This window comes from Narcine bancroftii, chromosome 4, assembly GCF_036971445.1.
Source record: "Narcine bancroftii isolate sNarBan1 chromosome 4, sNarBan1.hap1, whole genome shotgun sequence".
Taxonomy (NCBI): domain Eukaryota; kingdom Metazoa; phylum Chordata; class Chondrichthyes; order Torpediniformes; family Narcinidae; genus Narcine; species Narcine bancroftii.
The window spans coordinates 36,399,963-36,425,023 of NC_091472.1; the positions used below are offsets into that span (position 1 = coordinate 36,399,963).

Below are 25,061 nucleotides of genomic sequence, written 5' to 3' on the forward strand. Positions count from 1 at the left end.
TGATCTGTAGCTCTGCGTCCACGTGGTTGGACCTTCTTTACCTGGCCCTCATTTCTGCTGCTGGTAGTTCCCATGGTGTTTATATGGTCCATGCGCTGTCCCTTTAAATCACCCGCAATGTTTAAGTGTACTGAGCGTCTGCTGTTTGTGAAACCCGCAAAGTTTAAATGGCCCGATCGCTGGTTGTTTAAACCACTATTCACTACTATTGAAGGCAATTTTTAAAAAAGAAAAAAAACCATTCAAATCCTTTCGTAAAAACCAACACAAGTTTATTAATAAAAGCAAATTTTCAAAAGGCGAGTATTTGTAAAATGAGGTATACCTGTATAAAGGTACCAATTAGAGAGAATGCAATATTGGATCTATTAGGGAATGAGACAGGACAGGTGATAGAAGTATGTGTTGGGGAATATTTTGTCCAGTGATCATAATTTTGATGTCGGTGCTGCACAATTGCCTACAGGTTCCCCTTGGGCAAAGTGTAGCACTTATTTAGCTTCCCAATCAGGGACATGCGAAGCCAAGGATTGCAGATGGTCGATGGTTTTTACAAGCAGGTTTGACAAATTGGAATTTATGGCTGTAAAACTAAAAAATGCTGGGCAAATGATTCTGCTGATCAATGGCCAGGATTACCCATCCAGTATGGATACTGCAACTGAAGGCGGCTACGGGAAACCACTTCATGAACTCAATCAAGAACTCAACATCAACTATGGTCTCAGTTCAAAGATGGAGCCTTCACTGAAGGAGAACAGGGGAGGCAACAACTACAATTTGGAGGGTCAAAGATCATGACAGATGGAGAGACATGATCGCCAATGACAAACAGCAAGGCACCTGAACAAATAATCACAATGCCATTAGTTTCAAGTTAATTATGGAGAAGGATGGGTCTGGGCCTCGGTCAAGATTCTAAATTGGAAAAAGACTAATTTGAGAAAATGAGAAAGGATTTAGAATGAGTGGATTCGGGTTATTTTGTTTCAGGCAAGGATGTGTGAGATTGTGGAGGACCTTCAAAGGTGAAATTTTGAGAGTACAGAGTTTATATAGGGAATCTTGGTTTCCAAGTGATATTAGGGATCTGGTTTGGAAGAAGACAGAGGTGTATAACAGGTATAGGCAACATGGAGAAAATGAAGTACTTGAGGAGTATAAAAAATTCAAAAATCTCAAGGAAGAACTCTTTTCTTTCTTTCTTCTTTCTTTTGGCTTGGCTTCGCGGACGAAGATTTATGGAGGGGGTAAAAGTCCACGTCAGCTGCAGGCTCGATTGTGGCTGACAAGTCCGATGCGGGAAGAAATCAGGAAGGCAAAAAAAGACAAGTCATTGCTTTGGCAGACAATATGAAGGAAAATCCCAAGTGTTTCTACAGGAATATTAAGAGCAAAATTGGTCCCTTTGAAGATCAGACTGTTCGGCTTTGTATGGAGCCAGAAAAGCTGGGAGAGGTCTGAAATGTTTTTTTAAAATCATCAGTATTTCACTCAGAAAAGAGGGCACAGAGTCAAGGGAAGTAAGGAAAATAAGCAGTGAATCTATACAGATTAAAGAGGAGGTGCTTGCTATCTTAAAGCAAATAAGGATGGATAAATTCCCCAGGGCCTGACAAGATATTCCCTCAAATCTTGAGGGAGTCTAGTGTAGAAACTGCAAGGGCTTTGGCATAAATATTTTAAATGTCCTTAGCCACGGATGAGGTGCCAGAGGATTGTTCCAAAAGTAACCCTGAAAATTATAGGCCAGTGAGCCTGACTTCAGAGGTAGGTAAATTATTGAAAGGTGTTCTAAGAGATCAAATATACAATTATTTGAATCTGATTAGGAATAGTCAACATGGCTTTGTAGAGTTTTGAGGCAGTTACCAAGAAAGTTGACGAAGGAAAGGCTATGGATGTTGTCTGTCTAGATTTTAGTAAACCCTTTGATAAGGTCCTGCATGGGAGGTTAGTCAGGAAGGTTCAGTCGCTAGGTATTCATGGTGAAGTAGTGAACTGGATTTGACAATTGCTGGATGGGAGAAGCCAGATGGATGACTGCTTCTCAGACTGGAGGCCTATGACTAGTGGGGTGCCTCAGGGATTAATGCTGGGGACATTGTTGTTTGTCATCTGTATCAATGATCTGGATGATAATGTTGTAAATTGGATCAGCAAGTTTGCAGATGGCACTAAGATTGGGGTGTTGTGGAAAGCGAAAAAGGTTTTCAAAGTTTGCAGAGGCATCTGGACAATCTGGAAAATGTCTGCATTAAGTTTCATCTGCCATTTTTCAGCCAAGTGTGAGGTGTTGCATTTTGGAAGTCAAACCAAGTAAGGACATACACAGTAAATGGTAGAGCACTGAAGAGTACAGTAGAACAGAAGGATCTGGGAATACAGATACATAATTCCCTGAAAGTGGTGTCACAGGTGGATAGGGTTGTAAAAAGAGCTTTTGACATATTGGCCTTAATAAATCAAAGTACTGAGTATAGGAGTTGGGATATAGTTGTATTGGTGAGGCCAAATTTAGAGTATTGTGTAGTTTTGGTCACCTAACAACAGGAAAGATATCAATAAGATAGAAAGAGTGCAGAAAAGATTTACTAGGATGTTGCCAGGACTTCAGGGACTGAGTTACAGGGAAAGGTTAATCCAAAAGAAGGGGAAAAGTTTAGACGGAACACGAGGTGGATCTTCTTCACACAGAGAGTGGTGGGGGTGTGGAACAAGCTTCCAGCTGAAGTGGTGAATGTGGGCTCAATTTTAATATTTAAAAGAAATTTGAACAGGTACATTGATGGGAGAGGTATGGAGGGTGATGGACTGGGTGCAGGTCAGTGGGACTAGGCAAAAAAAATTGTTTGGCACAGACTAAAAGGGCTGAAGGCCATTTCTGTGCTGTAATGTTCTATGTTTTTATGAATGCTTCAGAATAGGTGTGCTTCCAGATAAGATGTTCCAGTACAGCTACATCATCTTCTATCCAATAAGTGAAAACACGTTCAAATATCTGTACAAGCAGAAATCCAATCCAGACAATTTAAAGGACTGCACTCACTATAGTAAAACCCAGGTATCCAGAATTCAAGCAACTGGCATCCTCAAGCAACCAGGAACAAAACAAAAAAAGAGGAAAATATATAAAAAATAATTAAAATAAATAAAGAATAAAATATTAGATAAAAATTAGGAACTGAAGCCAACAGGTGGGAGGGTAGAAGAGAAAAAAGCTGAGATGATTGTGGAGAGTGGTGGGGGGGGGGGGGGGTGGAGATAGTAGCTCTCTGATAGGAGAGGGCAGGAAATGGACATTTCCCGTCTGCACAGCATTCAGTTCCATTTACAGTCCTTCAAATAATTTTAAATATTCACTCCAACCACATAAACACTGGAGCACTACAATGGGGAGAAATAAAATGGAGGGACTACGTGCAGGTAGATATGTAGTTTAAATTATATTCCATCACGGTCAATACAGTCAACATGGGCCAAAGTGTATGTTCCTGTGCTGCACTGCTCTATGAATCATTATTACTCTTGTACTCAAATACTCTGCAATGATGCCAACATACCATTAGCGATCTCACTACTTTCAGATACTGCAAGTTAGCTTTGAGCAAATTATAAGAACATACAGTTCCCTCAGAATTCCAACACCTTTTAACCTTTTGCTACTTATAAAAAAACCTTTTTATGATTAATTTTATTCCATATATGTTCTTGTCCAGTCATTTAACCAGATTTTCCCCCTCTGCCCACCCCAAAACTTCTATCCTCCTCAGAATCCACACTGCCACTAAGTTTTGTATCAACAGCAAATTTGTGTGTGTTATACTTGATCCTCCTGTCCAAATCATTCACTCTGCAAATCAATTAAAAAATTACCCATTTATCCCTATTCTACATTTTCTCTGTTAATTCCATCTTTCACACATCATTCTCCAATTTGTCCCATGCTAACTTGGTTTAATTTCTTAAACAGCATTCAAAGATGATAATGCGTCAAAGAAAAGAAGCCTTTGTAGAGATATACTCTATACATCTGGCAACTTCAAAGGAAAAATTCACAAGGGCAACCTGATAGAGCAAAATGAAAAAAGAAATTTGGGATAATGGCGCAGCAAAAAGCTTCAACAAGACCAAGGATAACCATTGTATTCACAGCCACAGTAATTCAACATTTTTGCTTCAAATATTTTTTTTGCTAAAGATGGTCACAGCACAATTGATGTTCATTAAATAAAAGAAATCAGTTAATGATCGGAAGAACAGCAGAAGTGTCTGCATCCTTAATGGAAATGTCCAGTTGAAGGAGGATGGAACTGTAACATGACAAGTATCAATTTACATGGAATAATAAAGGATTTTTTTCCCATTCTTAGAAGTGGGTAAAGCCACAAAATCAAGCTCATCCTGATTTCCCATAGGAGGCAACTCTGAGTTATATTGAACACCCTCTCTTTTCTCTTTCCCTTTGGCTTGGCAGACGAAGATTTATGGAGGGGTATGTCCACGTCTGCTGCAGGCTCGTTGGTGACTGACAAGTCCGACGCGGGACAGGCAGGCACGGTTGTCCAACTAAATGGCCTTCTGGACCACTCACGATGGCAGTTCAGCAAAGTAGCAATCTGACTGGAGTCAAATATAGGCCGAGTAAAGACAGCTACCTTTCCCAAGAAAAACAGTGGATCAATATTTGACTGTCAACAAAAAGTAAAACCTTTGATGCTCCATTACGATTCCATGGTTTCTTATACAAACTTTTTAAAGAACCATGGTAAACTCTGAAATAAAGCTTATGGATTATTAGTCTCATAACTATCAGTTTTGGACAGGAAAACATTGACAAGATCTACACACAGTTCCAACATTTTAGAACATTAATATTGATACAAGAATACTTTTTAAAGCGATATAACTCGCAAGTCTTAATTACTCCATTTTACCTACCCAGCCCGTGCATGCCCCGTCACCAAGGAATTGAACACTGCCTCTGTAATCGGGAGATCCTTATCCTTCATGAAACCGAGAACCTTACTAAAAAAAGAATGAATTAATAATTAATTACATCTCCATATTTGTATACAGAGAACATTTGAGCTGCAAGAGTTAAAATGCAGCTTCTGCAAGAAGTCTGTGTAAACATTGTTTACATTCTTTGAGTGTCTCCATAGAAACATATTCTTAGCCAGGGTCTGTCTGTCTGTATCTCTCTCCGCTTTTGAGATAAAAGAGTCAGTTTTGATTTTCCTTTGTTCTGTGAAGATGGAGGTACTCGAAATAGACCAAAAACTTTTATGGACCGTTTTAAGTATTGTTTTAAGCATCATTTAATCGTATAACAATGTTGTAATAATGTAGTAACCTATATAAGATTTAATAAACCTTGAAACACTCAAATCAACTTTGGTACAGACCCTTTTTGAACAAGTCATAAACAATGACATTCTAATCTATCCAGGCGATTATAAGGAAGATAGATGCAACATGAGTCAAGCATCTTAAATTTCTTCCTATCAATCAACTATGAGTCACAATTACTGCTCTTTCTAGTCCCCTAAATATCCCGAAAATTAAAATAAAAAAAATAAGCCATTCGACAAATATAGTAAGATTACTAGTACTCATTTCAAAATAACATTGTTGAAAACAAAGGGGTGAGTCATCCAACTTCATGTTCACCTGTCACTTACCAAAAGTGTGGCCACAAAGTGTGCCATGTGACATCCATCCTGAAGACCTGATTGGAGATGTGCAGCAAACTCCACACTTCTCATCATTCATTGATACATGGATGGGGCTAACAGGACAAGCCCTTTTGCATTTTTATTTTGCCCTTTTATTTCACAGCTGATTGATGTAGAAACCCTTGGAGTAATTTCTCAGCTCTAATTTTTTTTCAGATATGAAGTGACCCCCCCCCCCCCCCCCATTCCAAATGAGGACTTGGCTCAGAAATATCTACAGGGTTTTTAAATCAATCATCTGGATGAATGCATAAAAAAATAAAACTAAGTTTAAAAAATGTTTCAAAATATTTGTGCCAACTCTACCTTCATTTAAAAGATTGCCCAAAATTGCTCTGCCTCAATGAACAAAAATTTTATTAGTTACATTAAACAAATTAATTTCATTGCTTTCTCACCCTTTAAGGGTCCCAAACTGAGCCAGAGACCCTGAGTAGGGCAGATTCTCATTCAGGATCAGGCCTCTACCCATTCAATCACATCAAAAAATCTCAGGTGAGCAATTCATAAGATGGTGGCGTTTACCCATCAACTTAAAGGCTCGGAGACTTCACCTCAGTGGCAAAGCATTGGCTTCATTGACTGGCAGTCCAAAAAGCATTGACTCAGCTGTCAACAATCTCCTCCACCAATCCAAAACAATTCAGATAGAGTCCTGAAAATAACACCAGTAACTACTGGTGAGAAAATCAGTTGATATGGTCTAATGCTTTCAAAGATACTTCTGTTGCACCATTATATTTAAACTTGAAAACACATCCAAAATACTTCCCCATTCATTCTAAATTTTCAAAATAGCTTCCCTGCAGTCTTTACCTTCCTAATTGAACGGTGGAGTCATTAAGTGGATGACTTCTTGAGCAGCCACACTTAACACAATTCTACAATTACCTATTAACAATAAATACTGGACCACGTGCCCTGACATGAGAACAGTTCTCTTTTCTCATGCTCTTCAACATGCCTGACGAAATACAATGTTTGTTTTATAGACTCAATGTTGTAATACACCATGAACCAATATATTTCCATTGAGTTTTCAGAATGGTTGGAACTTAAATATGAAACATTTAACCTTGAAAGTTCCAGCACCGGGGTGACGACAAAATCCATTATTTTTAAAAAAACCCCAAGTATTGTTTGCATTGGTAAAAGATTAAACTGCAACCCTGATGGTTCATTCATGGGACATTAAGGGCCCACAGTGCTATTCAAATAAGAACTTGTGATTTCTCCCCTTTGCCAGGCACATTACATAAATACCTAAATGAATATGTAAAAGTATTAACTTATCATTACGTCCATTATTGCTGTCTTTAGTTACCTTTCCCTCACAACCAACTCAAATTTCTGAATGTGAAGAGCTTTGTGTCAACCATAGAACTTCAAAGGCAGTAAATTAATTTTTTTGTTTCCTCTTAATGGTCAGAGTAAGTGCAAATTTATATACTAATTTGAATGTTCATATAAAGGCAACTATATTTTTACTAAGTTATGGAGCAGCACAGAACCAGACCCTCTGCCCCATCTTCCCCATACAAACCATGATGCCCATCCATGTTAATCCCATTTGGCCACACTGCCTATATTCCTCTACTCCTTTCCTATCTGTATTTGCCAAATGCCCTTTAAATTGTGTCATTTTTGTCATTGTGTCATTCCAGATAACCATCACCCTCTGTGGGAAAAAGTTGGCCTCTGACTTCTTTTAATTTTCTCCCCCTCATCTTAAACCTAAACACTTTAATTTGAGACACCTACACCCTAGCAAGAAGCCCCTATCTACAAACCTTAAATTTTTATAACAAGAATATCTCTCAACCTCTAACATTCTGGTGAGTATAAATGCAGCCCATCCAATCTCTCCTTATAAGGAAAGCCCTCCATTCCAAATAATATCCTGGTGAATCTCTGGACTCTTCTCATACTACCACATCTTTCTTCTAGTGTGGAGACCAGAATTGTACACAAACCTCTATGTGCATTCTGACAAATATTTTGTACAGCTGCAAATGACATCTTAACTCTTATACTCATCATCTTGGCCAATGAAACAGCATTTCAAATATCTTTTCATTACTCTGTACACCCATGAAACCACTTTCTGAGATCTATTAAATTATACCCCAAGGTCCCTCTGCCTGTCCACACTTCCAAGATTCCTGCCATTTACTAATGCTAAATGTATAGTATTTAACATCCTAAAGTATATTACCTATTTTATTTTAAAGTTGTTGAATCCCAGAATTTCTAACCATATGCCTATAGTTAGCAAGATTGTTTTGTTGAACATTGATAATTTACTTCAAATAAACAAACTTCAAATCTATTCTGACATATCTAACTTGAACATGAAACCTCAAAGCCAAAACTATATTTGGAATTCTTTGATTTTGGACAGAATTATCAAAAGTGTAAAGTCTTAGAATTTTACAATCAAAATTTCAGTTAGCATTTAAAGTTTAGCATTTAAAGTTTAAGAAGAGTTAAAACACTGTATATTTAAGATTTCCTCAACATTTGCAACCATTTCAACCTGAATTCCAGACAACTTTGCATGAAAAGCAGCATATTTTTATTTCACAACATTAAAGTGGGCTTAAAAAACCAAGAATACATAGCAAATTTGGAGGTATCATTTGTGAGGAGAAAATTTACTTTGAAACCACGTGGCACAAATTCCCATCAAAATATCCACAGTACTATTATCAGATGAAGCAATGTATAGATATTCTCCAAGTACTAATGTATCTCGTATTCTGCAATAAATAGGCTTGTCAACATCTGAGAACTTATTAATAGGCAAAAAAAAGTTTGTTTGGTGGCTTGCCTTCTCATAATGAAAATATTGAACTTACACCTAAAACTTTGGTTCATTATGGAAATAAGAGAAAATATTCTTAGCATTCTTCAACCACACAAATTAACTTACTCTGTTAGGTTGCAAATTAAGAACAATTTTAAAAACCTTACCTTGCACCCTCAATATCTCCATCATTACAATATGCTGTTATCAATCTTTGGAAGGTAACCTACATAAGGAAGGGAGAAGGGTAACAATTACAGCACAGAAAAAGGCCAGTTCAGCCCTTCAAGTTCATGCCAAACACCTTCTCCGACCTAGTCCCATTGACTCGCACCTGGCCCATAACCCTCCACATCTCTCTCGTCCATATACCTATCTAACTTTTCCTTAAGTATTAAAATCGAACCCACATCTACCACTGCGGCTGGAAGCCCATTCCACACTCTCACCACACTCTGAGTGGAAAAAATTCCCCTCATGTTTCCTCTAAACTTTTCCCCCTTCAATCTCAATCTATGTCCTCTTGTTTGAATCTCCCTCACTCTCAATAGAAAAAGCCAGACCACATTGACTCTCTCTATCTGTTCCTCTCATAATTTTAAATACCTCTATCAAATACATCAATCTTCTATGCTCCAGGGAACAATGACCCAGCCTGCTCAACCTTTCCCTGTAACTCAAATCCTGAAACCCAGGCAACCTTCTTGTAAATCTCCTCTGCACTCTCTCTATATCATTTCTGAAAAACTGAACACAATATTCCAAATTTGGTCTCACCAATGATTTGTACAACTTCAGCATGACATCCCAACTCCTGTATTCAATACTCTGATTTATGAAGGCCAACATAACAAAAGCTTCCTTCACTACATATGACTCAACTTTCAGGCAATTATGTATCAAAATTCCTAAATCCCTTTGTTCTCGTGGACTCCTCAATTATCTACCATTTAACATTTATGACCTTTGCTGATTAGTCCTATCAAAATGTAGCACCTCACATTTATCAGTATTAAACTCCATCTGCCATCTTTCAACCCATTCTTCTAACTGTCCTATATTCCACTGCATGCTTTGATAACCTTCACTGTCCACAACACCAGAAATCTTCATATCATCTGCATATATCATTAATATACATGACAAACAACAATGGACCCAGTACCAATCCCTGAGGCACTCCACTAGTTACCGGCCTCCAATTTGACAAACAATTTTCCACCACTACACTCTGGCATCTCCCATCCAACCATTGTCGAATCTATTTCACTATCTTCAGCATTAATACCTAATGCTGGAACCTTCTTAATTAACCTCTTATGCAGAACCTTGTCAAACACCTTACAAAAGTCCATATAGACAACATCCACAGCCATCCCCTTGTCAACCTTCTTAGTAACCTCCTCGAAAAATCTACAAGATTTGTTAAACATGATCTACCATGTACAAATCAGTGTTAACTACTCCTAATCAATCCCTATCTTTCCAAATAATTGTACATACCATCTCTAAGAACACTTTCCATTAATTTACCCATCACCGACGTTAGACTCACAGGCCTATAATTACCTGGCTTACTTTTGGAGCCTTTTTTAAACAGTGGAACAACATGAGCTATTCTCCAATCTCCGTGGCCAGTGACATTTTAAATATTTCTGTCGGAATCACCACTATTTTCACACTAACCTCCCTCAGGGTCCTTGAGAATATCTTGTCAGGACCTGGAGATTTATCCACCTTTATTCTCTTTAAAATAGCCAATACTACCTTCTCATTAATCTGTATATTAAAGATGATCTCACGACCAGATTTCCTTACTTCACTTGGCTCAATATACCTTTCCTTAATGAATACTGAATAGAAAAAAAATCATTTAAAATTTCCCCCATCTGACTTCTCACATAGCCTACCCTTCTGATCCTCAAGGGGCCCAATTTTATTCCTCACTATTCTACTTTTAATGCATCTGTAGAAACCCTTTGGATTTATTTTTACCTTGCCTGCCAAAGGATCCACATATCTCCTTTTAGCCTTTCTAATTTCTTTCTTGTTTTTTTTTTTACTCTCCTTATATTCCTCAAGCACCTCATCTATTCCCTGTCTTTATCTGTTGTACACATTCCTCTTCCTCTGAACCAAATTCCCAATATCCTTTGAAAACCAAGGCTTTCTATATTTTTTAACCTTTCCTTTAATCCTCATGGGGACATACCAACTCTGAACTCCCAAAATGTCCATTTATCTGTTACATCCTTCCCTGAAAATAAATTATCCCAATCCACACCCTCTAAATCCTTTTGCATCTCCTTGAAATTTGCCTTATTCCAATCAAGAATCTCAACCTTAGGCTCTGATAGTATTATGATCACTAGACCCAAAGTGTTTCCCTGTCACCTGACCTATCTCGTTCCTTAAGAGGAGATCCAAAACTGCCCCCTCTCCCATTGGTTCTTCTCTGTATTGATTTAGAAGACTTTCCTGAACACATTTGCAAACTCTAACCCATCCAGCCCTTTTATAGTATGGGCGTCCCAGTCAATGTGTGAAAAAGTTAAAATCTCCCATAACCACCACCTTATGTTTATTACACATATATATCTATCTCCTTACAAATTTGGTCCTCTAATTCTGTCAGCCCATTAGGTGGTCTATAGTACACTCCCATTAGTGTTTTCATGCCTTTCCCATTCCTCAGTTTCACCCAATAGCCTCACTGGATGAGCCATCCAATCTATCCTGTCATTGCATTGCTATAATGTTTTCTCTAAACAAGCAATGTGACTCCCGCACCTTTTATCCCCCCGTTCTATCACACTTAAAACAATGGAATCCTGGAATATTTAGCTGCCAATCATGCCCCTCCTGCAACCAAGTTTCACTGATGGCTACAAAATCATATTCCCATGTGTCAATCCATGTTCTAAACTCATCCACCTTTCTACAACGCTCCTTGCGTTGAAATATATACACTTGAGAGTGTCCCCCATGTAAACTTCTTCGACTATCATCTACTTTTACCACCTTTCTCCTTCATTAACTTTAAAATTCTGGTATATAACACACACACACACTTTGATCACTAAATCCGATATTGCATTTAAGAAGTAAATATAATTTCATTCCAAAAACTAAAATATACCCATTAAATAACAGCAATAAGTTTATTATTATATGTGCATATGATATTTTGGGAAAGTTGGGGTTGCATTGGAGTACTGGGAGGTGTAACCCCTTCTAGGCTCCAGAAACCAAATAAAATGCACATCTCACATACTTTGAAAAATCAGAAAATATTACAATTTTAATCAAACCAGAAATTGCAAATGAGAGACATTGATTTTGAAGCCATAGTAAATGGTACTCTTAACTTACTCTGTTAGGTTGCACATTTGCAGATTCCATTTTTGCCAGAAAATCAGTTGGTGAAAATTTGTGTTCATTTTGAAGGTAGACTTTCAACAGTGCATTGTAATGACTCACATCATAAACAGCACCTGGGTATCAGAGACAATTGATAAGAAAATAGCATACTTAGATCCTTAATTACTGAAGATAATCATACCTCCACCATTTACCATGTAAAACTTTCATCTTTGGAACACAGGACCAAATTTAGCCCAAAATGGTTTACTGACAATCCATCACCTTTCAGCTGAAAAGGTTTTCCACAATATACACGTACTAAATTAACTCAGTTCCAAATGGGCTTCCTTCCATCTATTAATTCAAAGTTTCTTCACTAAAATTACTTGATGGGAAAAAAAAGTTAATGCTCTTTTAGAATAGAGGGTGATATACCAAGAATGCAATATTTTTTTCACTTGACTAGTATAATTAAAATAAAACATTTAATTTTCTGATTTTCTGCACGAACATTTAGTCACCTCAATGACCATGAATTACAATAAAAATTGATGATTAATTGAGTTCATTATTTTCTCTCTGCTTCAAAGATTATTAGTTTTTAAGTTCAACTGGTTATACTCTGAGAGAGAACTGTAAATCAATTCACAAATTATCCTCAAAGAATTCCAATTCTCAACCTTAAATCTGGCAATAAAGGTGGTTAAATTTAACCTTTATTTATAAGTTCCCAACATGCATAGGTTCTCTGGAAAGTAATGTCTGCTAAGATCCTATAAACCTGAAGGTTAAAAGGTATCACACTGCAAGCATTCCCCAAACAAATGTTAGAAAATCAATGATGCATATTTAGATATTGTTGGCAAACTTCTATTGACAACAAAATAATGTTTTTAAAGCTCCCCACCCTCCTACTTTAGACTTTCAACTCCCAATTTAAATATATTCACATTGCTAGCCATGAGATCGTATGCAAATTAAGCCAGTGTTAAACAGTAATGACATTAACAGGTTCAGAAATTCTGTAATAAAAGTAACTGTAATACATGATTTAGTTTCAGAATTTTATATTTCAGAATTGGCAGCAGAGCTCAATAAAAGATAAAATAACTCAATAAATTACCCACTATTCATTCAATTTAAATCAAGGAAACAACATGGATGGTTATAAAGTACATTTCTATGGCTATACAGCAATAGAAACGAATTATATAATCTATCTGCCATCTAGATTTTTTATATTTTTTCAGAACTGTTTATGAATATAGTAACTTGCCTGGAGCAACTGCCATTTTAGATAGAGTCACACAAAAGAAAGGGAAGGAATCTTTTAGCTTACATGCCCATACACCGTAAAACAGGATAAATTCACAACATCAATATTTCACATTTGTGAGATAATGAACAGACTTGTGACAATAGAAAATAGAATTTGTCACAACGATGTTTAGCTATTGCAAAATAGATTAAATCTGGAAGACTGTAATTTTGACTGGCCAAACTCAAACAAAAATGCACTATGTCTAACATTTGCACAGCCTATATTTTGTGCAGATTAATAGCGAGGCTAACCGCTCATCATGGATTAAAAAAGGACAGCAACTTCCTGAGTCTAAATTGGCACAGTTAAATGTTTAAATCTGCAAGCAGTTAGCCCCAGGTTGCCCTGCTCCTCCACAAACAGACCTCTGGACTTTCCGGAGAAATTTGGCATTACCTGGGATGTCATGGCAGAATTATCCTCTGAAAGAGATTAAACAGAGTGGTCCTATACTTTGAAGAGCTAAGAAAAAGGGGCATAGCCGTGTGAAGGATTTGGCCAGCTGTGGGTTAGAAGCGATCTCAGGGAAGATTGATTAAAAAGATGATTCAAAGTTATCAGATTAAAGATTTTATGTGCTGAAAACAGAAATTACAAGTAAGAAAAATAAGACCCAGAAAATCCACAAGGGAGGAGTGAAGAAAGTGCTGCCATGATGTCGGAGCAGAATCAGACAAACAGGGGGTCAACATCCAATCTGTAAAAGTTCCTGGAAACAATGGAGAATTTAAGTGGACGATTTTTTAAGGTAGAAAATGTGCTGAAAGAGGTGGTGATGGCGCTTGAAACCTGACGACTCAAGTGGACCAGGTCAAAAATGAACTGACAATAGCTCAGGAAAAACTGAAGGCCATGAAAGAAAATGCAACGGTATGGAAATGCAACTGGATGAACAAATGCTGCTGGATAAAATCGATCATATGGGGAATTTCACCAGAAGGAATAATGTCCGTATCATCAGGCTAAAAGAAGGAACTGAAGGGAATCAACTGGTGGGGTTGTTTGAGTGTTAGAAACAGGAAGATTCAAAGAAAACTTGATTATTGAGAGAGCCCACTGGACCCTTGACCCCAGAAAACCAAATGATCAAAGACCACAAGCGGTCCTGGCAGGATTTTTGAGTTATCAGGATTGGGAGGCGACACTAAGAGCAGCAATTGAATATGCCGGGGAAAATAATGGCCCAGTCGAGTTGGAAAGTGGAAAAGTGCAAACTTGGTTCAGCAAAGAAAGGAATTTGATGGTGTCAAGCGAAAACTGCAAATATGGAACATAAAATGCATTATGCTATACCCAGAGGTGTTGAGGATCGACGTGTCAAAGGGACCTTGAAAATTCTGTAAATCTCAAAAGGAGTTGGAGAGATATACAAGGAATATAAAGGGGATTGTTATGTTTGAGGCCCCCCCCCCCCCGACTCTGAGACAGCCACAACATCAGTGCAGACTAACTCAGTGCTTTACTAATTACATACTACAACAATTACTACAAAACGTTCAATATAAATCAGTTCCCCACATAATCATATTCACATAATGGTGTCATATCCAACACTCCTCCCCCTCCCCCACCCAGCATACATGATCTTTGAAATGTTCAGGTGAGTGTGTCGTTCGTTTGGATCTACAGAGAGGAATATTATTGGTCAGGGCACTTTGTTGTTGTATAGGCATGATCTGTTCCAGTTCATCGGTCAGGATATAACTGGGTGGTGGAGATGATGATCTTGGCAGTTTTTTTGGAGTTGGGGTACGAAGGTCCAGCGGGCTGCTCACCTGGTCTCTGGTTTCAGGTGCCCTTCTTGATGGCATCTCCTCAATCAGTGGTCTCGGCCCTTCTCTGTGCCCATTGACATGTAGAGGAGATGCTTCTACTGGTAGGCGGGTCGGTCCCTCACGGAGCACACTGTCCTTTCTGGCTTCAGGTGTCATAGTGTCGTCCACTGGTCTTAGATGTTGATGTGTCTTTTCCATATCATGTCCCCCACTAGGATGTGATATGAGTATGGGTTGAGTTTTTTTCCAGGACTACTCCCTGCACCCATGGAGCTTTGTGGATGCAGTAGTAACACTGGTTCCACCACTTGAATCGATCTTGGGTCTCTTTTAGCAGAACCTGTCTGTTGCAGTCTGAGGCTGATATTTGGACGTATTGCCAACAATTCCTCCCCAATTGTAAGATTCTTCCCATGTTTTGGTATCAGCAGAGAAATTTCATAGCTAGCTTCAAGAGTATGATTTAGAGCTGCAGTTTGCACAGCAAATAACAAAGTGATTTTTAATCTATTTTCAAACTTCTCTTTCAGTGATTTAAAATATTCCAATCTCGAATTCACATGGTTAGGATGCTTTATCTTTAAATGTGGTTCAATATGGCCTGTTTTCATTGATTAATTTGTCAAAATCTGTTGGCAAAATAGGCAAAAAGGTGCACGTTCATCGTGTACAACAGGTATAAACCAAGAACTCCACTGAATATTGAAAAACATTTTGCTTGCTTGGTCTGCTCATTTTGAATATACAACAGTGCGAGCTCCCTGAAACAGATTAATACCACAGTGCAAGCTCCCTGAAACAGATTAATACCACAGTGCGAGCTCCCTGAAACAGATTAATACCACAGTGCAATAGACAATAGACAATAGGAGCTGGAGTAGGCTATTTGGCCCGTCAGGCCAGCACCGCCATTTTAGATCATGGCTGATCATTACCATCAGTACCCCTTTCCAGCCTTATCCCCATAACCCTTAACTCCGTTACCCACAAGAGTCTTATCTAACTCTCTTTTGAACATAGTCAGCGAATCCGCCTCTACCACCCTCTGTGGCAGAGCATTCCACAGATTCACACTTCTCTGGGTAAAAAAAATGCTTTCTCATCTCCGTCCTAAAGGGCCTACCCTGTATTCTTAAACTATGCCCTCTAGTCCTCGTCTCCCCCATCATTGGGAACAAGTAATCAGACTTCACCTTGTCTATCCCCCTGATGATTTTATATACCTCAATCATGTCCCCCCTCATCCTTCTAAACTCCAATGGATACAAGTCCAGTTTTTCTAGCCTTGCTGCATACGACAACCCTGCCATCCCTGGAACTAACCTTGTAAATCTGCGCTGCACACCCTCTATAGCTAGTATATCCTTCCTCAAGTTTGGAGACCAGAACTGGACGCAATACTCCAGGTGGGGTCTCACCAGGGCCCTGTATAACTGCAGAAGGGCGTCTCTGTTCCTATACTCCAATCCCCTCTTTATGAAAGCCAACATTCCATTTGCCTTCTTCACAGCTTTCTGAACCTGCATGCTAGCCTTCAGTGACCGGTGAACAAGTACACCCAGATCCATTTGCACTTCCCCACTCCCTAGCTTGTCTCCATTTAAATAATACTCAGCTTTCCTATTACTTCCCCCAAAATGAATAACCTCACATTTGTTCACATTGAAATTCATCTTCCATTTAGCCGCCCACTCCTCCAGCCTGTCCAAGTCCCTCTGCATTTTCCTTACATCCTCCTCACACCCCACACCGCCACCCAGTTTAGTGTCATCTGCAAATTTGCTCATGTTATTCACAATCCCCTCATCCAAATCATCAACATAAACTACAAACAACTGAGGATCCAACACCGATCCCTGAGGCACTCCACTCATCACATCCTGCCATTCTGAAAAAGACCCATTCACTCCAACCCTTTGTTTCCTATCTCTTAACCAATTTCCTATCCATGTCAGCACCTTACCTCCAATACCATGCTCCCTGATCTTGCCCACTAGGCTCCCGTGCGGTACCTTATCAAAGGCCTTCTGGAAGTCCAAATACACCACATCCACTGGCTCTCCCGAGTCCACCCTCTTTGTCACATCCTCAAAAAATTCCAGAAGGTTAGTCAAGCATGACTTACCCTTAAGGAATCCATGCTGACTAGCCCTTATACTATTATTACTGACTAAGTGTTCTGCTATTTCTCCTTTTATGATGGACTCCAATATCTTCCCCACCACTGATGTCAGGCTAACCGATCTATAATTTCCCGTTTTCTCCCTCCCTCCTTTCTTAAAAAGCGGCACCACATCAGCCACTCTCCAATCCTCAGGGACCTCCCCGGAATCTATGGAACTTTGGAAAATGTCGACCAGTGCCTCCACAATTTCCATAGCCACCTCTTTAAGCACCCTAGGATGCAGCCCATCAGGCCCTGGGGATTTATCAGCCCTCAGTCCCAACAATTTACTCATAACCTCCTGCTTCTGGATCCGGATATCCATTAGATCCCCTACCTCCCCAGTAAAGTTCCCCAAGTCTCTTGGTACCGCATGACCACTACCCCCTAACTGACTATAACCTATATCCTCCTTGGTGAAGACAGTTGCAAAGTATTTGTTAAATTCCTCTGCCATCTCCTTGTTTCCGGTAATAATTTCACCCTTGCCCATTTTCAAAGGGCCAATTTTAGACCGAACCAATTTCTTCCTCTTCACATACTTAAAAAAGCTTTTTCTATCCTCCGCAATATTATCTGCTAATTTCCTCTCATACTTCATTTTCCCGTCTCTTATGGCTTTCTTAGTTATCCTCTGATGTTCTTTGAAGGTTTCCCAATCCTCTAATTTCCCACTCCGCTTCGCTATCTTATAATTAATTACTCCCTTTGGACTTGATAATGCACTTGATTTCCTTAGTTAGCCAGGGCTGCCATTTGCATCTCCTAGAGCCTTTCCTCCACTTTGGAATAAATTTGTCCTGAATCCTGTGAAAAAATGTCCATAAAAACCTGCCATTTTTCCCTAGTTGTCCTCCCAGCTAGTGTATCTTCCCATTTTATTTTGGATAGCTCCTCCCTCATAGCTGTAAAATTCCCTTTATTTAACTGAAGTACAGATGCTTCCGACTTCCTTTCCATTTCCCTTTCTAATTGCAGCTTAAAAGTAACCATACCATGGTCACTATTCCCTAATGGCTCCCCTACATCAAGGTCACTTATTAAGTCTGCGTCGCTGCACAGCACTCAGTCCAGAATCGACTTCCCCCTGGTAGGTTCCTCCACTAGCTGTTCCAAGAAAGTATCTCGTAGACATTCTATAAACTCGCTCTCTTGTGTTCCTGCCCCCGTCTGATTATCCCAGTCCACCTTCATGTTGAAGTCCCCCATAACTACCGTATTGCTACCACTTTGACATGCCACTCTTAATTCCTGATTTATACTACTACCGATATCTGAGCTACTTTTCGGAGGCCTGTAAATGACCCCCATTATATTCCTCTTGCCCTTGCAATTTCTTAATTCAATCCAAACAGACTCTACCTCACCTGTTTCAATGTCCTTCCTTTCAATCTGTCCCTGAAACAGATTAATACCACAGTGCAAGCTCCCTGAAACAGATTAATACCACAGTGCAAGCTCCCTGAAACAGATTAATACCACAGTGCAAGCTCCCTGAAACAGATTAATACCACAGTGCAAGCTCCCTGAAACAGATTAATACCACAGTGCAAGCTCCCTGAAACAGATTAATACCACAGTGCAAGCTCCCTGAAACAGATTAATACCACAGTGCGAGGTCCCTGAAACAGATTAATACCACAGTGCGAGGTCCCTGAAACAGATTAATACAACAGTGCGAGCTCCCTGAAACAGATCAATACCACAGTGCAAGCTCCCTGAAACAGATTAATACCACATTGCGAGCTCCCTGAAACAGATTAATACCACATTGCGAGCTCCCTGAAACAGATTAATACCACAGTGCGAGCTCCCTGAAACAGATTAATACAACAGTGCAAGGTCCCTGAAACAGATTAATACAACAGTGCAAGGTCCCTGAAACAGATTAATACAACAGTGCAAGGTCTCTGAAACAGATTAATACAACAGTGCGAGCTCCCTGGAGCAGATTAATCAATATTTTATGATGCCTTCAAATTGAAAAATGTAATAAAAGTAATGATCAAATCAAAGGAAGAATACAAACCCTAAAAAAAAAACATTTAAAAAATACTAGCACGGTTTCTGATAATTTTTCTTGCAGAGTGTGCATCAAAACTGCACTAGCCTTGTGCTTTACTTTCTGGGGTCCCTATTTTTTTTTGGCTTTTGGCATCCCCCTCAGGCTAGCTCCTGAGCCCCCCCCCCCCCACCCATCAATATGCTAGTGCACAAAGATAGATACAGTTCTCACTCACTACTGAACTGAAAATGTAAAGGGGTATGGACGGAGACAAGATTGTTGAGATAATTTGGAATCCTCATCGCCAATGAGATAATTCAGAATTGATGATAATAAGACCAGTCAGAAAAAATATAATTATAATGTTAACCAAGGATAACAACAGTTAAAATAGGAGAAACAACAAACCTCTTTCACACTTACATCCCACTAATTTGGCTGTTCAGTGTTCTGGGTAGGAATGGAGCTTTGGCTTTTCAACCTTGACCATTCCTAACTGACATTGAACGCTTTCACGCTTGCAAGGTTTGGCTTTTTACCCTTGACCACTCCTAACTGGGACTGAACGCTTTCACACTTGCAAGTTTTGGCTTTTCACCCTTGACCATTCCTAACTGGGACTGAATGCTTTCACACTTGCAAGAATTGGCTTTTTACCCTTGACCACTCCTAACTGGGACTGAATGCTTTCACACTTGCAAGTTTTGGCTTTTCACCCTTGACCACTCCTAACTGGGACTGAATGCTTTCACACTTGCAAGGTTTGGCTTTTTACCCTTGACCACTCCTAACTGGGACTGAATGCTTTCACACTTGCAAGGTTTGGCTTTTCACCCTTGACCATTCCTAACTGGGACTGAACACTTTCACACTTGCAAGGAGCCATCCCCGGGGTTTCTACCTTCTACTGGTGACGTCATGACGAATCGAGCAATGATGGACCTGCCCTAAATCCTGATCGATACATTATGATCTTATATTTGAACAAAATTAATCATGCCTAATTATAACATAATTAAGCTTTATGTACAGCACAGTATGAGCCCTTCAGCCCATTGTTGTGCCGACCTGAATAAACCTTTATAAGAGATCGTGGGAAAGTGCTAGCAATAAATAGCAATAGTGGACAATTTTTAAACAGCGTGGGAAAGTTGGTAGCACTATCACGTACCATTTATAAATACCATGGGAAAAAGCCATGGCGGATCTGCCCTCCGAGAATTCCCTGCGGCAGAGAAAGGGCTGCATGCATGGTTGCATGCACAGTGGGAAATCAGGTCCGCCATTGCTTTCCCCCCCATGGTCTTTATAAATTGTACGCTTTAGTGCTACCACTTTTTAAACATTGTTTGCTATTGCTTCTCTACCCCCGCTGCAACTTTCCCACGGCAAAGTTTATACCTTCATTTTAATATTTTCTTACTTCATGCTCCTGCACTCATGCAAAAACTTGGGTCATTTCAATCCCACAATGCAATTGCCCATTTCACACATGCCTGATTGCAACGCTGTCATCTGCAGAAGCCAAGGATTGTACTGGGGTCAAGGCCGTCAATCCCCAGTGTGAGATGACATCATCTGATACTGGCATTGAGCTGATTTTGCTTTCACTCGAGACACGTTAAAGGCTGATTGGCAATTAATTCCTGGGATCACTTGCAAGTGTGAAAGGGGCTAACGGAAACATTGGAAGAGCAAAAACGTATGAAAATAAAAAGAACAAAGTGATTTTACTTGGAAGTTACCACAATTATGTTGTACTGATTGTGTTACCAAGTCACATCCTTCACACCAATATAATGAGTTTATTTTTTCAAACCAACTTTTTAATTATTTCACAAAATGTTCCTATGCCCCACTGAAATATTCGTCAAGCCCCACCAAAATATTCCCACGTGGTACTGGTGGGACGCACACACCACCTTGATAATCTATGCCTAACCTAATAGAGTAGGTCAATATTTATCTATCCAGATCAGGTAGGCTTCGTCAAAAAAATACACTCTGCAAACAACTTAGCCAGATGAATTATACTGAATAATCTGTACAAGTCTAAAGTGAATCTGAGTATAACTGTATCTTTGAATGCAGAGAAGGCATTTGTTCAGATGCCTTTTAGAACTAAAAATTATAACTAATGGTCAGATGTTGATGATGTTTCCTTTGAGAAGATCCAGTAGACAGGGGTGATCATCGTCACCAGGTTTCTTCGTTTTGGCGATTGAACCATTAGATGAGACTATAAGGAAGGATCTGGACATAAATGGCTGGCCAAGAAGAGCATAAAATCAATTTGTTTGCAGAAGATGTGCTGTTTTATTTATCAGACCCTGATGAGTCTTTGACCAAACTACAGACCACACTAGAGTCTCTGGTTACAAAATTAATTTGAAAAAAAAAAGTAAAATTATGCCATTAACAAATTTTGATTATGAAAAATACAAAAAAAGTAAGTCGGTTCAAATGGAAATTGAAACAAATTAAAGGAATAATGTTAAATAGTGTTACGAGCCCAAAGACCCCCAAAACCCAGCAGCGATAGATATTCACCAAGATAAATGGTTAAACAAAAGTTGCTTTTAATTATCTTTAAACATGTAAAACAGAATCACACTTCAACTTATCACTATTATCTTAACTAACCTAACTTAACCCCATTCTAATTCTAAGCGCACGAGCAAGTAATGTGTGTGTTAGTTTAGAAAAGTTCTTTGATTCACAGTCCAGTCTCACTTCTCATTCCTCCAAGTTCACTGGTTGCAGGCAATTCTTATGCTGTGCACAGAATTTAACATTTATGAAGTTCATCAGGTTTTGGTGCTTGAAAGGTAAATGGTTACCGCTCATGAAGGTTCTTGTCAGTTTTCAGAGAGAGATTTGTTGTTCGCTGGACACCCACAACTGATTCTTTATAATCATCCACTTCAATATCTTGCCGAAGAAATGACCCATCAGGATTCTCCAAATGATAACCTTTCTTTCAGGTCATTACAGAGTTCCTTTTTGTTTCTCTTATTTCAAGTGAAACATTAGACAGCCAGTCCTCTCCTCTTGCATGAGCCACAAGGGCTTTGACCAGGCTGAACTAAGCACTCTCAATCTATCTTCCACATGGGGTTTTTTTCACAAGCTTGCCAGCTTGTCCTGTCCCAGTCCCAGCTGCTGCTGAACTGTAAAACTGCAGAACTGAATTCCCTTACTCTCTCTCTCTCACACACACACACACACACACACACACACACACACACAGAAAGCCTGTTTTACTCTCTCTGCTTGCAAAAGCACATGACCCTCTTAGAACAGCAAGTTCCACTCCAGAAAGCCTGCAGCTCCTACAGGTTCTTTCATCTGTTGTCTTTTTGTAAACAACAATCCATTAGTGAAGTCTCTTGGGCACACTCCAAAGCTTTTGCAAAGGCTCTTGGCGCCAGCCTGTCTAGCATAAGCAGAGTTCCAGTATTTTAAATAAGAACTGGTTTAAAGAGTTTGTATGTGGCCTAAATTAAAAAATCTACCCCAATTTATCTCCCCAAAACATTTCTATATACCATACAAACACAACATAATCTGTCACAATAGTAACTTACAAAATTTATACAGACTTAACTATCTCCCTATACTTGGAAAGATAGAAAGAGGAAAGAGTTTAATCTAGTTAAAAATGTTTGTGGAAGAAAGGCTATGCCTTTGTCTTGAGGTATCCAGCTGTATTAAAGGCCTTTGTCCCAGATGGGAGAAATAGATTCTTTACTGAGCCTAATAAGGCAAAGGTGTATGCCAATTCATTGCCTGAGAGAGAAAGACAGGCAGTTGTTGATACTTGAATGATTTGTATTACAGAAGATGTTTTGCTGTAACTGGAAAAAAAAACAAATAAGTTTTGAGAGAGTTCAAATGGGGTGGAGGGTTTAACCTAGAGGTGATTGATATGAATTTTTAAGAGATCTATTAAAGAATCAGAATTGATGATAAGAATACAACAGAGTATGGTATATTGAGTGAGTTAGTGGGGAATAACATCACTCGCCTCGAGGGGGTTCTTTTTTTCTTAGATTTTCCTTCTATCTTTTCTTTTTCTTTTTTTAAACCTGAATCAATTAAGGATAATGTAACATATGTTATTAATATAGTGGGAGTGAGAGGAATGGGAGAGGCACATAGGATGGACAGAGGATTTAATATTGGTACCTAAATGGCAGGAAAATAGTATTTTATTAAAATTAATATTAATGGAATTCATAATCCAATAAAACAAAAGTATTAAGCTGTATGAAAAAGTTGAACGTAGATATAGCTTTGACCCTTCGAGTATGTAACAATGTTATATCCTTGAAAAATAATGAAAAAATGATAGCATACGTGAAGCTATATTTTTGTATTCATGGTGGGGAGAGGAAGAGGGGGGAATTTTGCAGATATTTAATATATTTGATGAGCATAAAAGTTTAAAGATTATATGAATGTATTCATGAAAATGAAAAAAATAAAATATTCAAAATTTCATTGAAATGTACAAAGTGCATATTTGGGGTTTGACAAAGTAAAATCATTTGATGTTTTCTCACAGCCTGCATGTCCTGAAGCAGAGATGGAAATCTCAAAATAAGGTATTCCCTTTGAAAACAGCTGAAAATAATTTTCTCAGAAAATAGTGAGTTTGCTTTTCTCTACCCAACAGTGTTCTAGGGAGTTAGACCCTCAATATGTTCACGACAGGTATTGATAGATCTTTTGAATTGAGGTTGATGCAGTTCAGGTGGTACTGAAAAGCAAGATCAGATATGACAAAGCAGGCTCAATTACCTGATCTTGCTTCTCTTAGAAAATCCATTTAATTGCACGAAGAGGCCACATCTTTGACCGTGCCATCGAAAAGTAGGGACAATGCATTCACAGGCAAATTATTTTTGGCACAAACGTCTTGTTAGACCAAACTAATCTTCATTTCCATTGCTAGTTTGTTGGTTCCAGTCCTTCAGAAGTGGATTCCTTAATACTTTGAATAAAAATGTCCTGTTCTCTCTCAAAATCATTATTCTTTTCCTCTCCTTATACATATATTAAAGAAGCAATTATAATGAATTAAAAAGACAATTATATTTGCTGATAATGAGAATTCTTCACTCTGATTAAAGAGCAAGATATTACTTCACCAACATACACATGACAAAGATGCCATGAAAGGTATATCCACAACAGGAGCAGTCTCAAATGTTGCAGGAATCGGTGTGAAAACAGCAAACATAGCTTTACAAAATCAATGCCATTCTTTTGCTGAATTCTTAACTATGTATCATGTTTTAAAAATAGAAATGCCAAGCACCAAGGCTTCAATATTTTGTCTGCACCAAATGCACTGCACGAGGGGGAGGTGTGGCATTGCTTGTCAGGGAAGATATTACAGCAGTGCTGAGGCAAGATAGACTGGAGGACTCATTGCGTGAGGCTCTATGGGTTGAACTAAAAAATAAGAAAGGTGAGACTACAAATATAGGGGTATATTATAGGCTGCCAAAAGAGAATAGGGAACTGGAAGAGCAAATGTGCAGGGAAATAGCTGAGATGTGTAGTAGAAATAGGGTTGTGAGAGTTGGGGATTTCAATTTTCCTAACATTGATTGGAAAGCTCAAACAGTGAGAGGACAGGATGGCTTAGTCTTTGTGCAATATGTTCAGGATTGCTTTTTACAGTAGTATGTTAAAGTGCCTACTAGAGGCACAATTGTTAGGGAACGGAATAGGGCAGTTGACGGGTGTGCGTTGGTGAGAACTTTGGATCCAGTGATCATGGGTCCATTAGCTTTAACTTAAATATGGAAAGGGATAGGTCAGGTCCGAGGTTGAAGGTCTTTGAGTGGGGGAAGGCTAGATTTGAAGAAATAAGAAGTG

The 25,061-nt window shown here is 38.9% G+C and overlaps 1 protein-coding gene across 1 annotated transcript in view; it reads right to left on the bottom strand.

Moving 5' to 3' along the window:
- Positions 1-25,061, bottom strand: part of lrpprc (leucine-rich pentatricopeptide repeat containing) — a 162,708-nt gene that overhangs the window by 123,273 nt on the left and 14,374 nt on the right. Inside the window, exons 4-6 of the mRNA XM_069931064.1 lie at positions 11,917-12,038; positions 8,712-8,770; positions 4,942-5,028 (exon numbers count right to left, since the gene is read on the bottom strand). Coding sequence (XP_069787165.1) covers positions 4,942-5,028; positions 8,712-8,770; positions 11,917-12,038 — 268 coding nt within the window. The remainder of the gene's footprint in view (positions 1-4,941; positions 5,029-8,711; positions 8,771-11,916; positions 12,039-25,061) is intronic.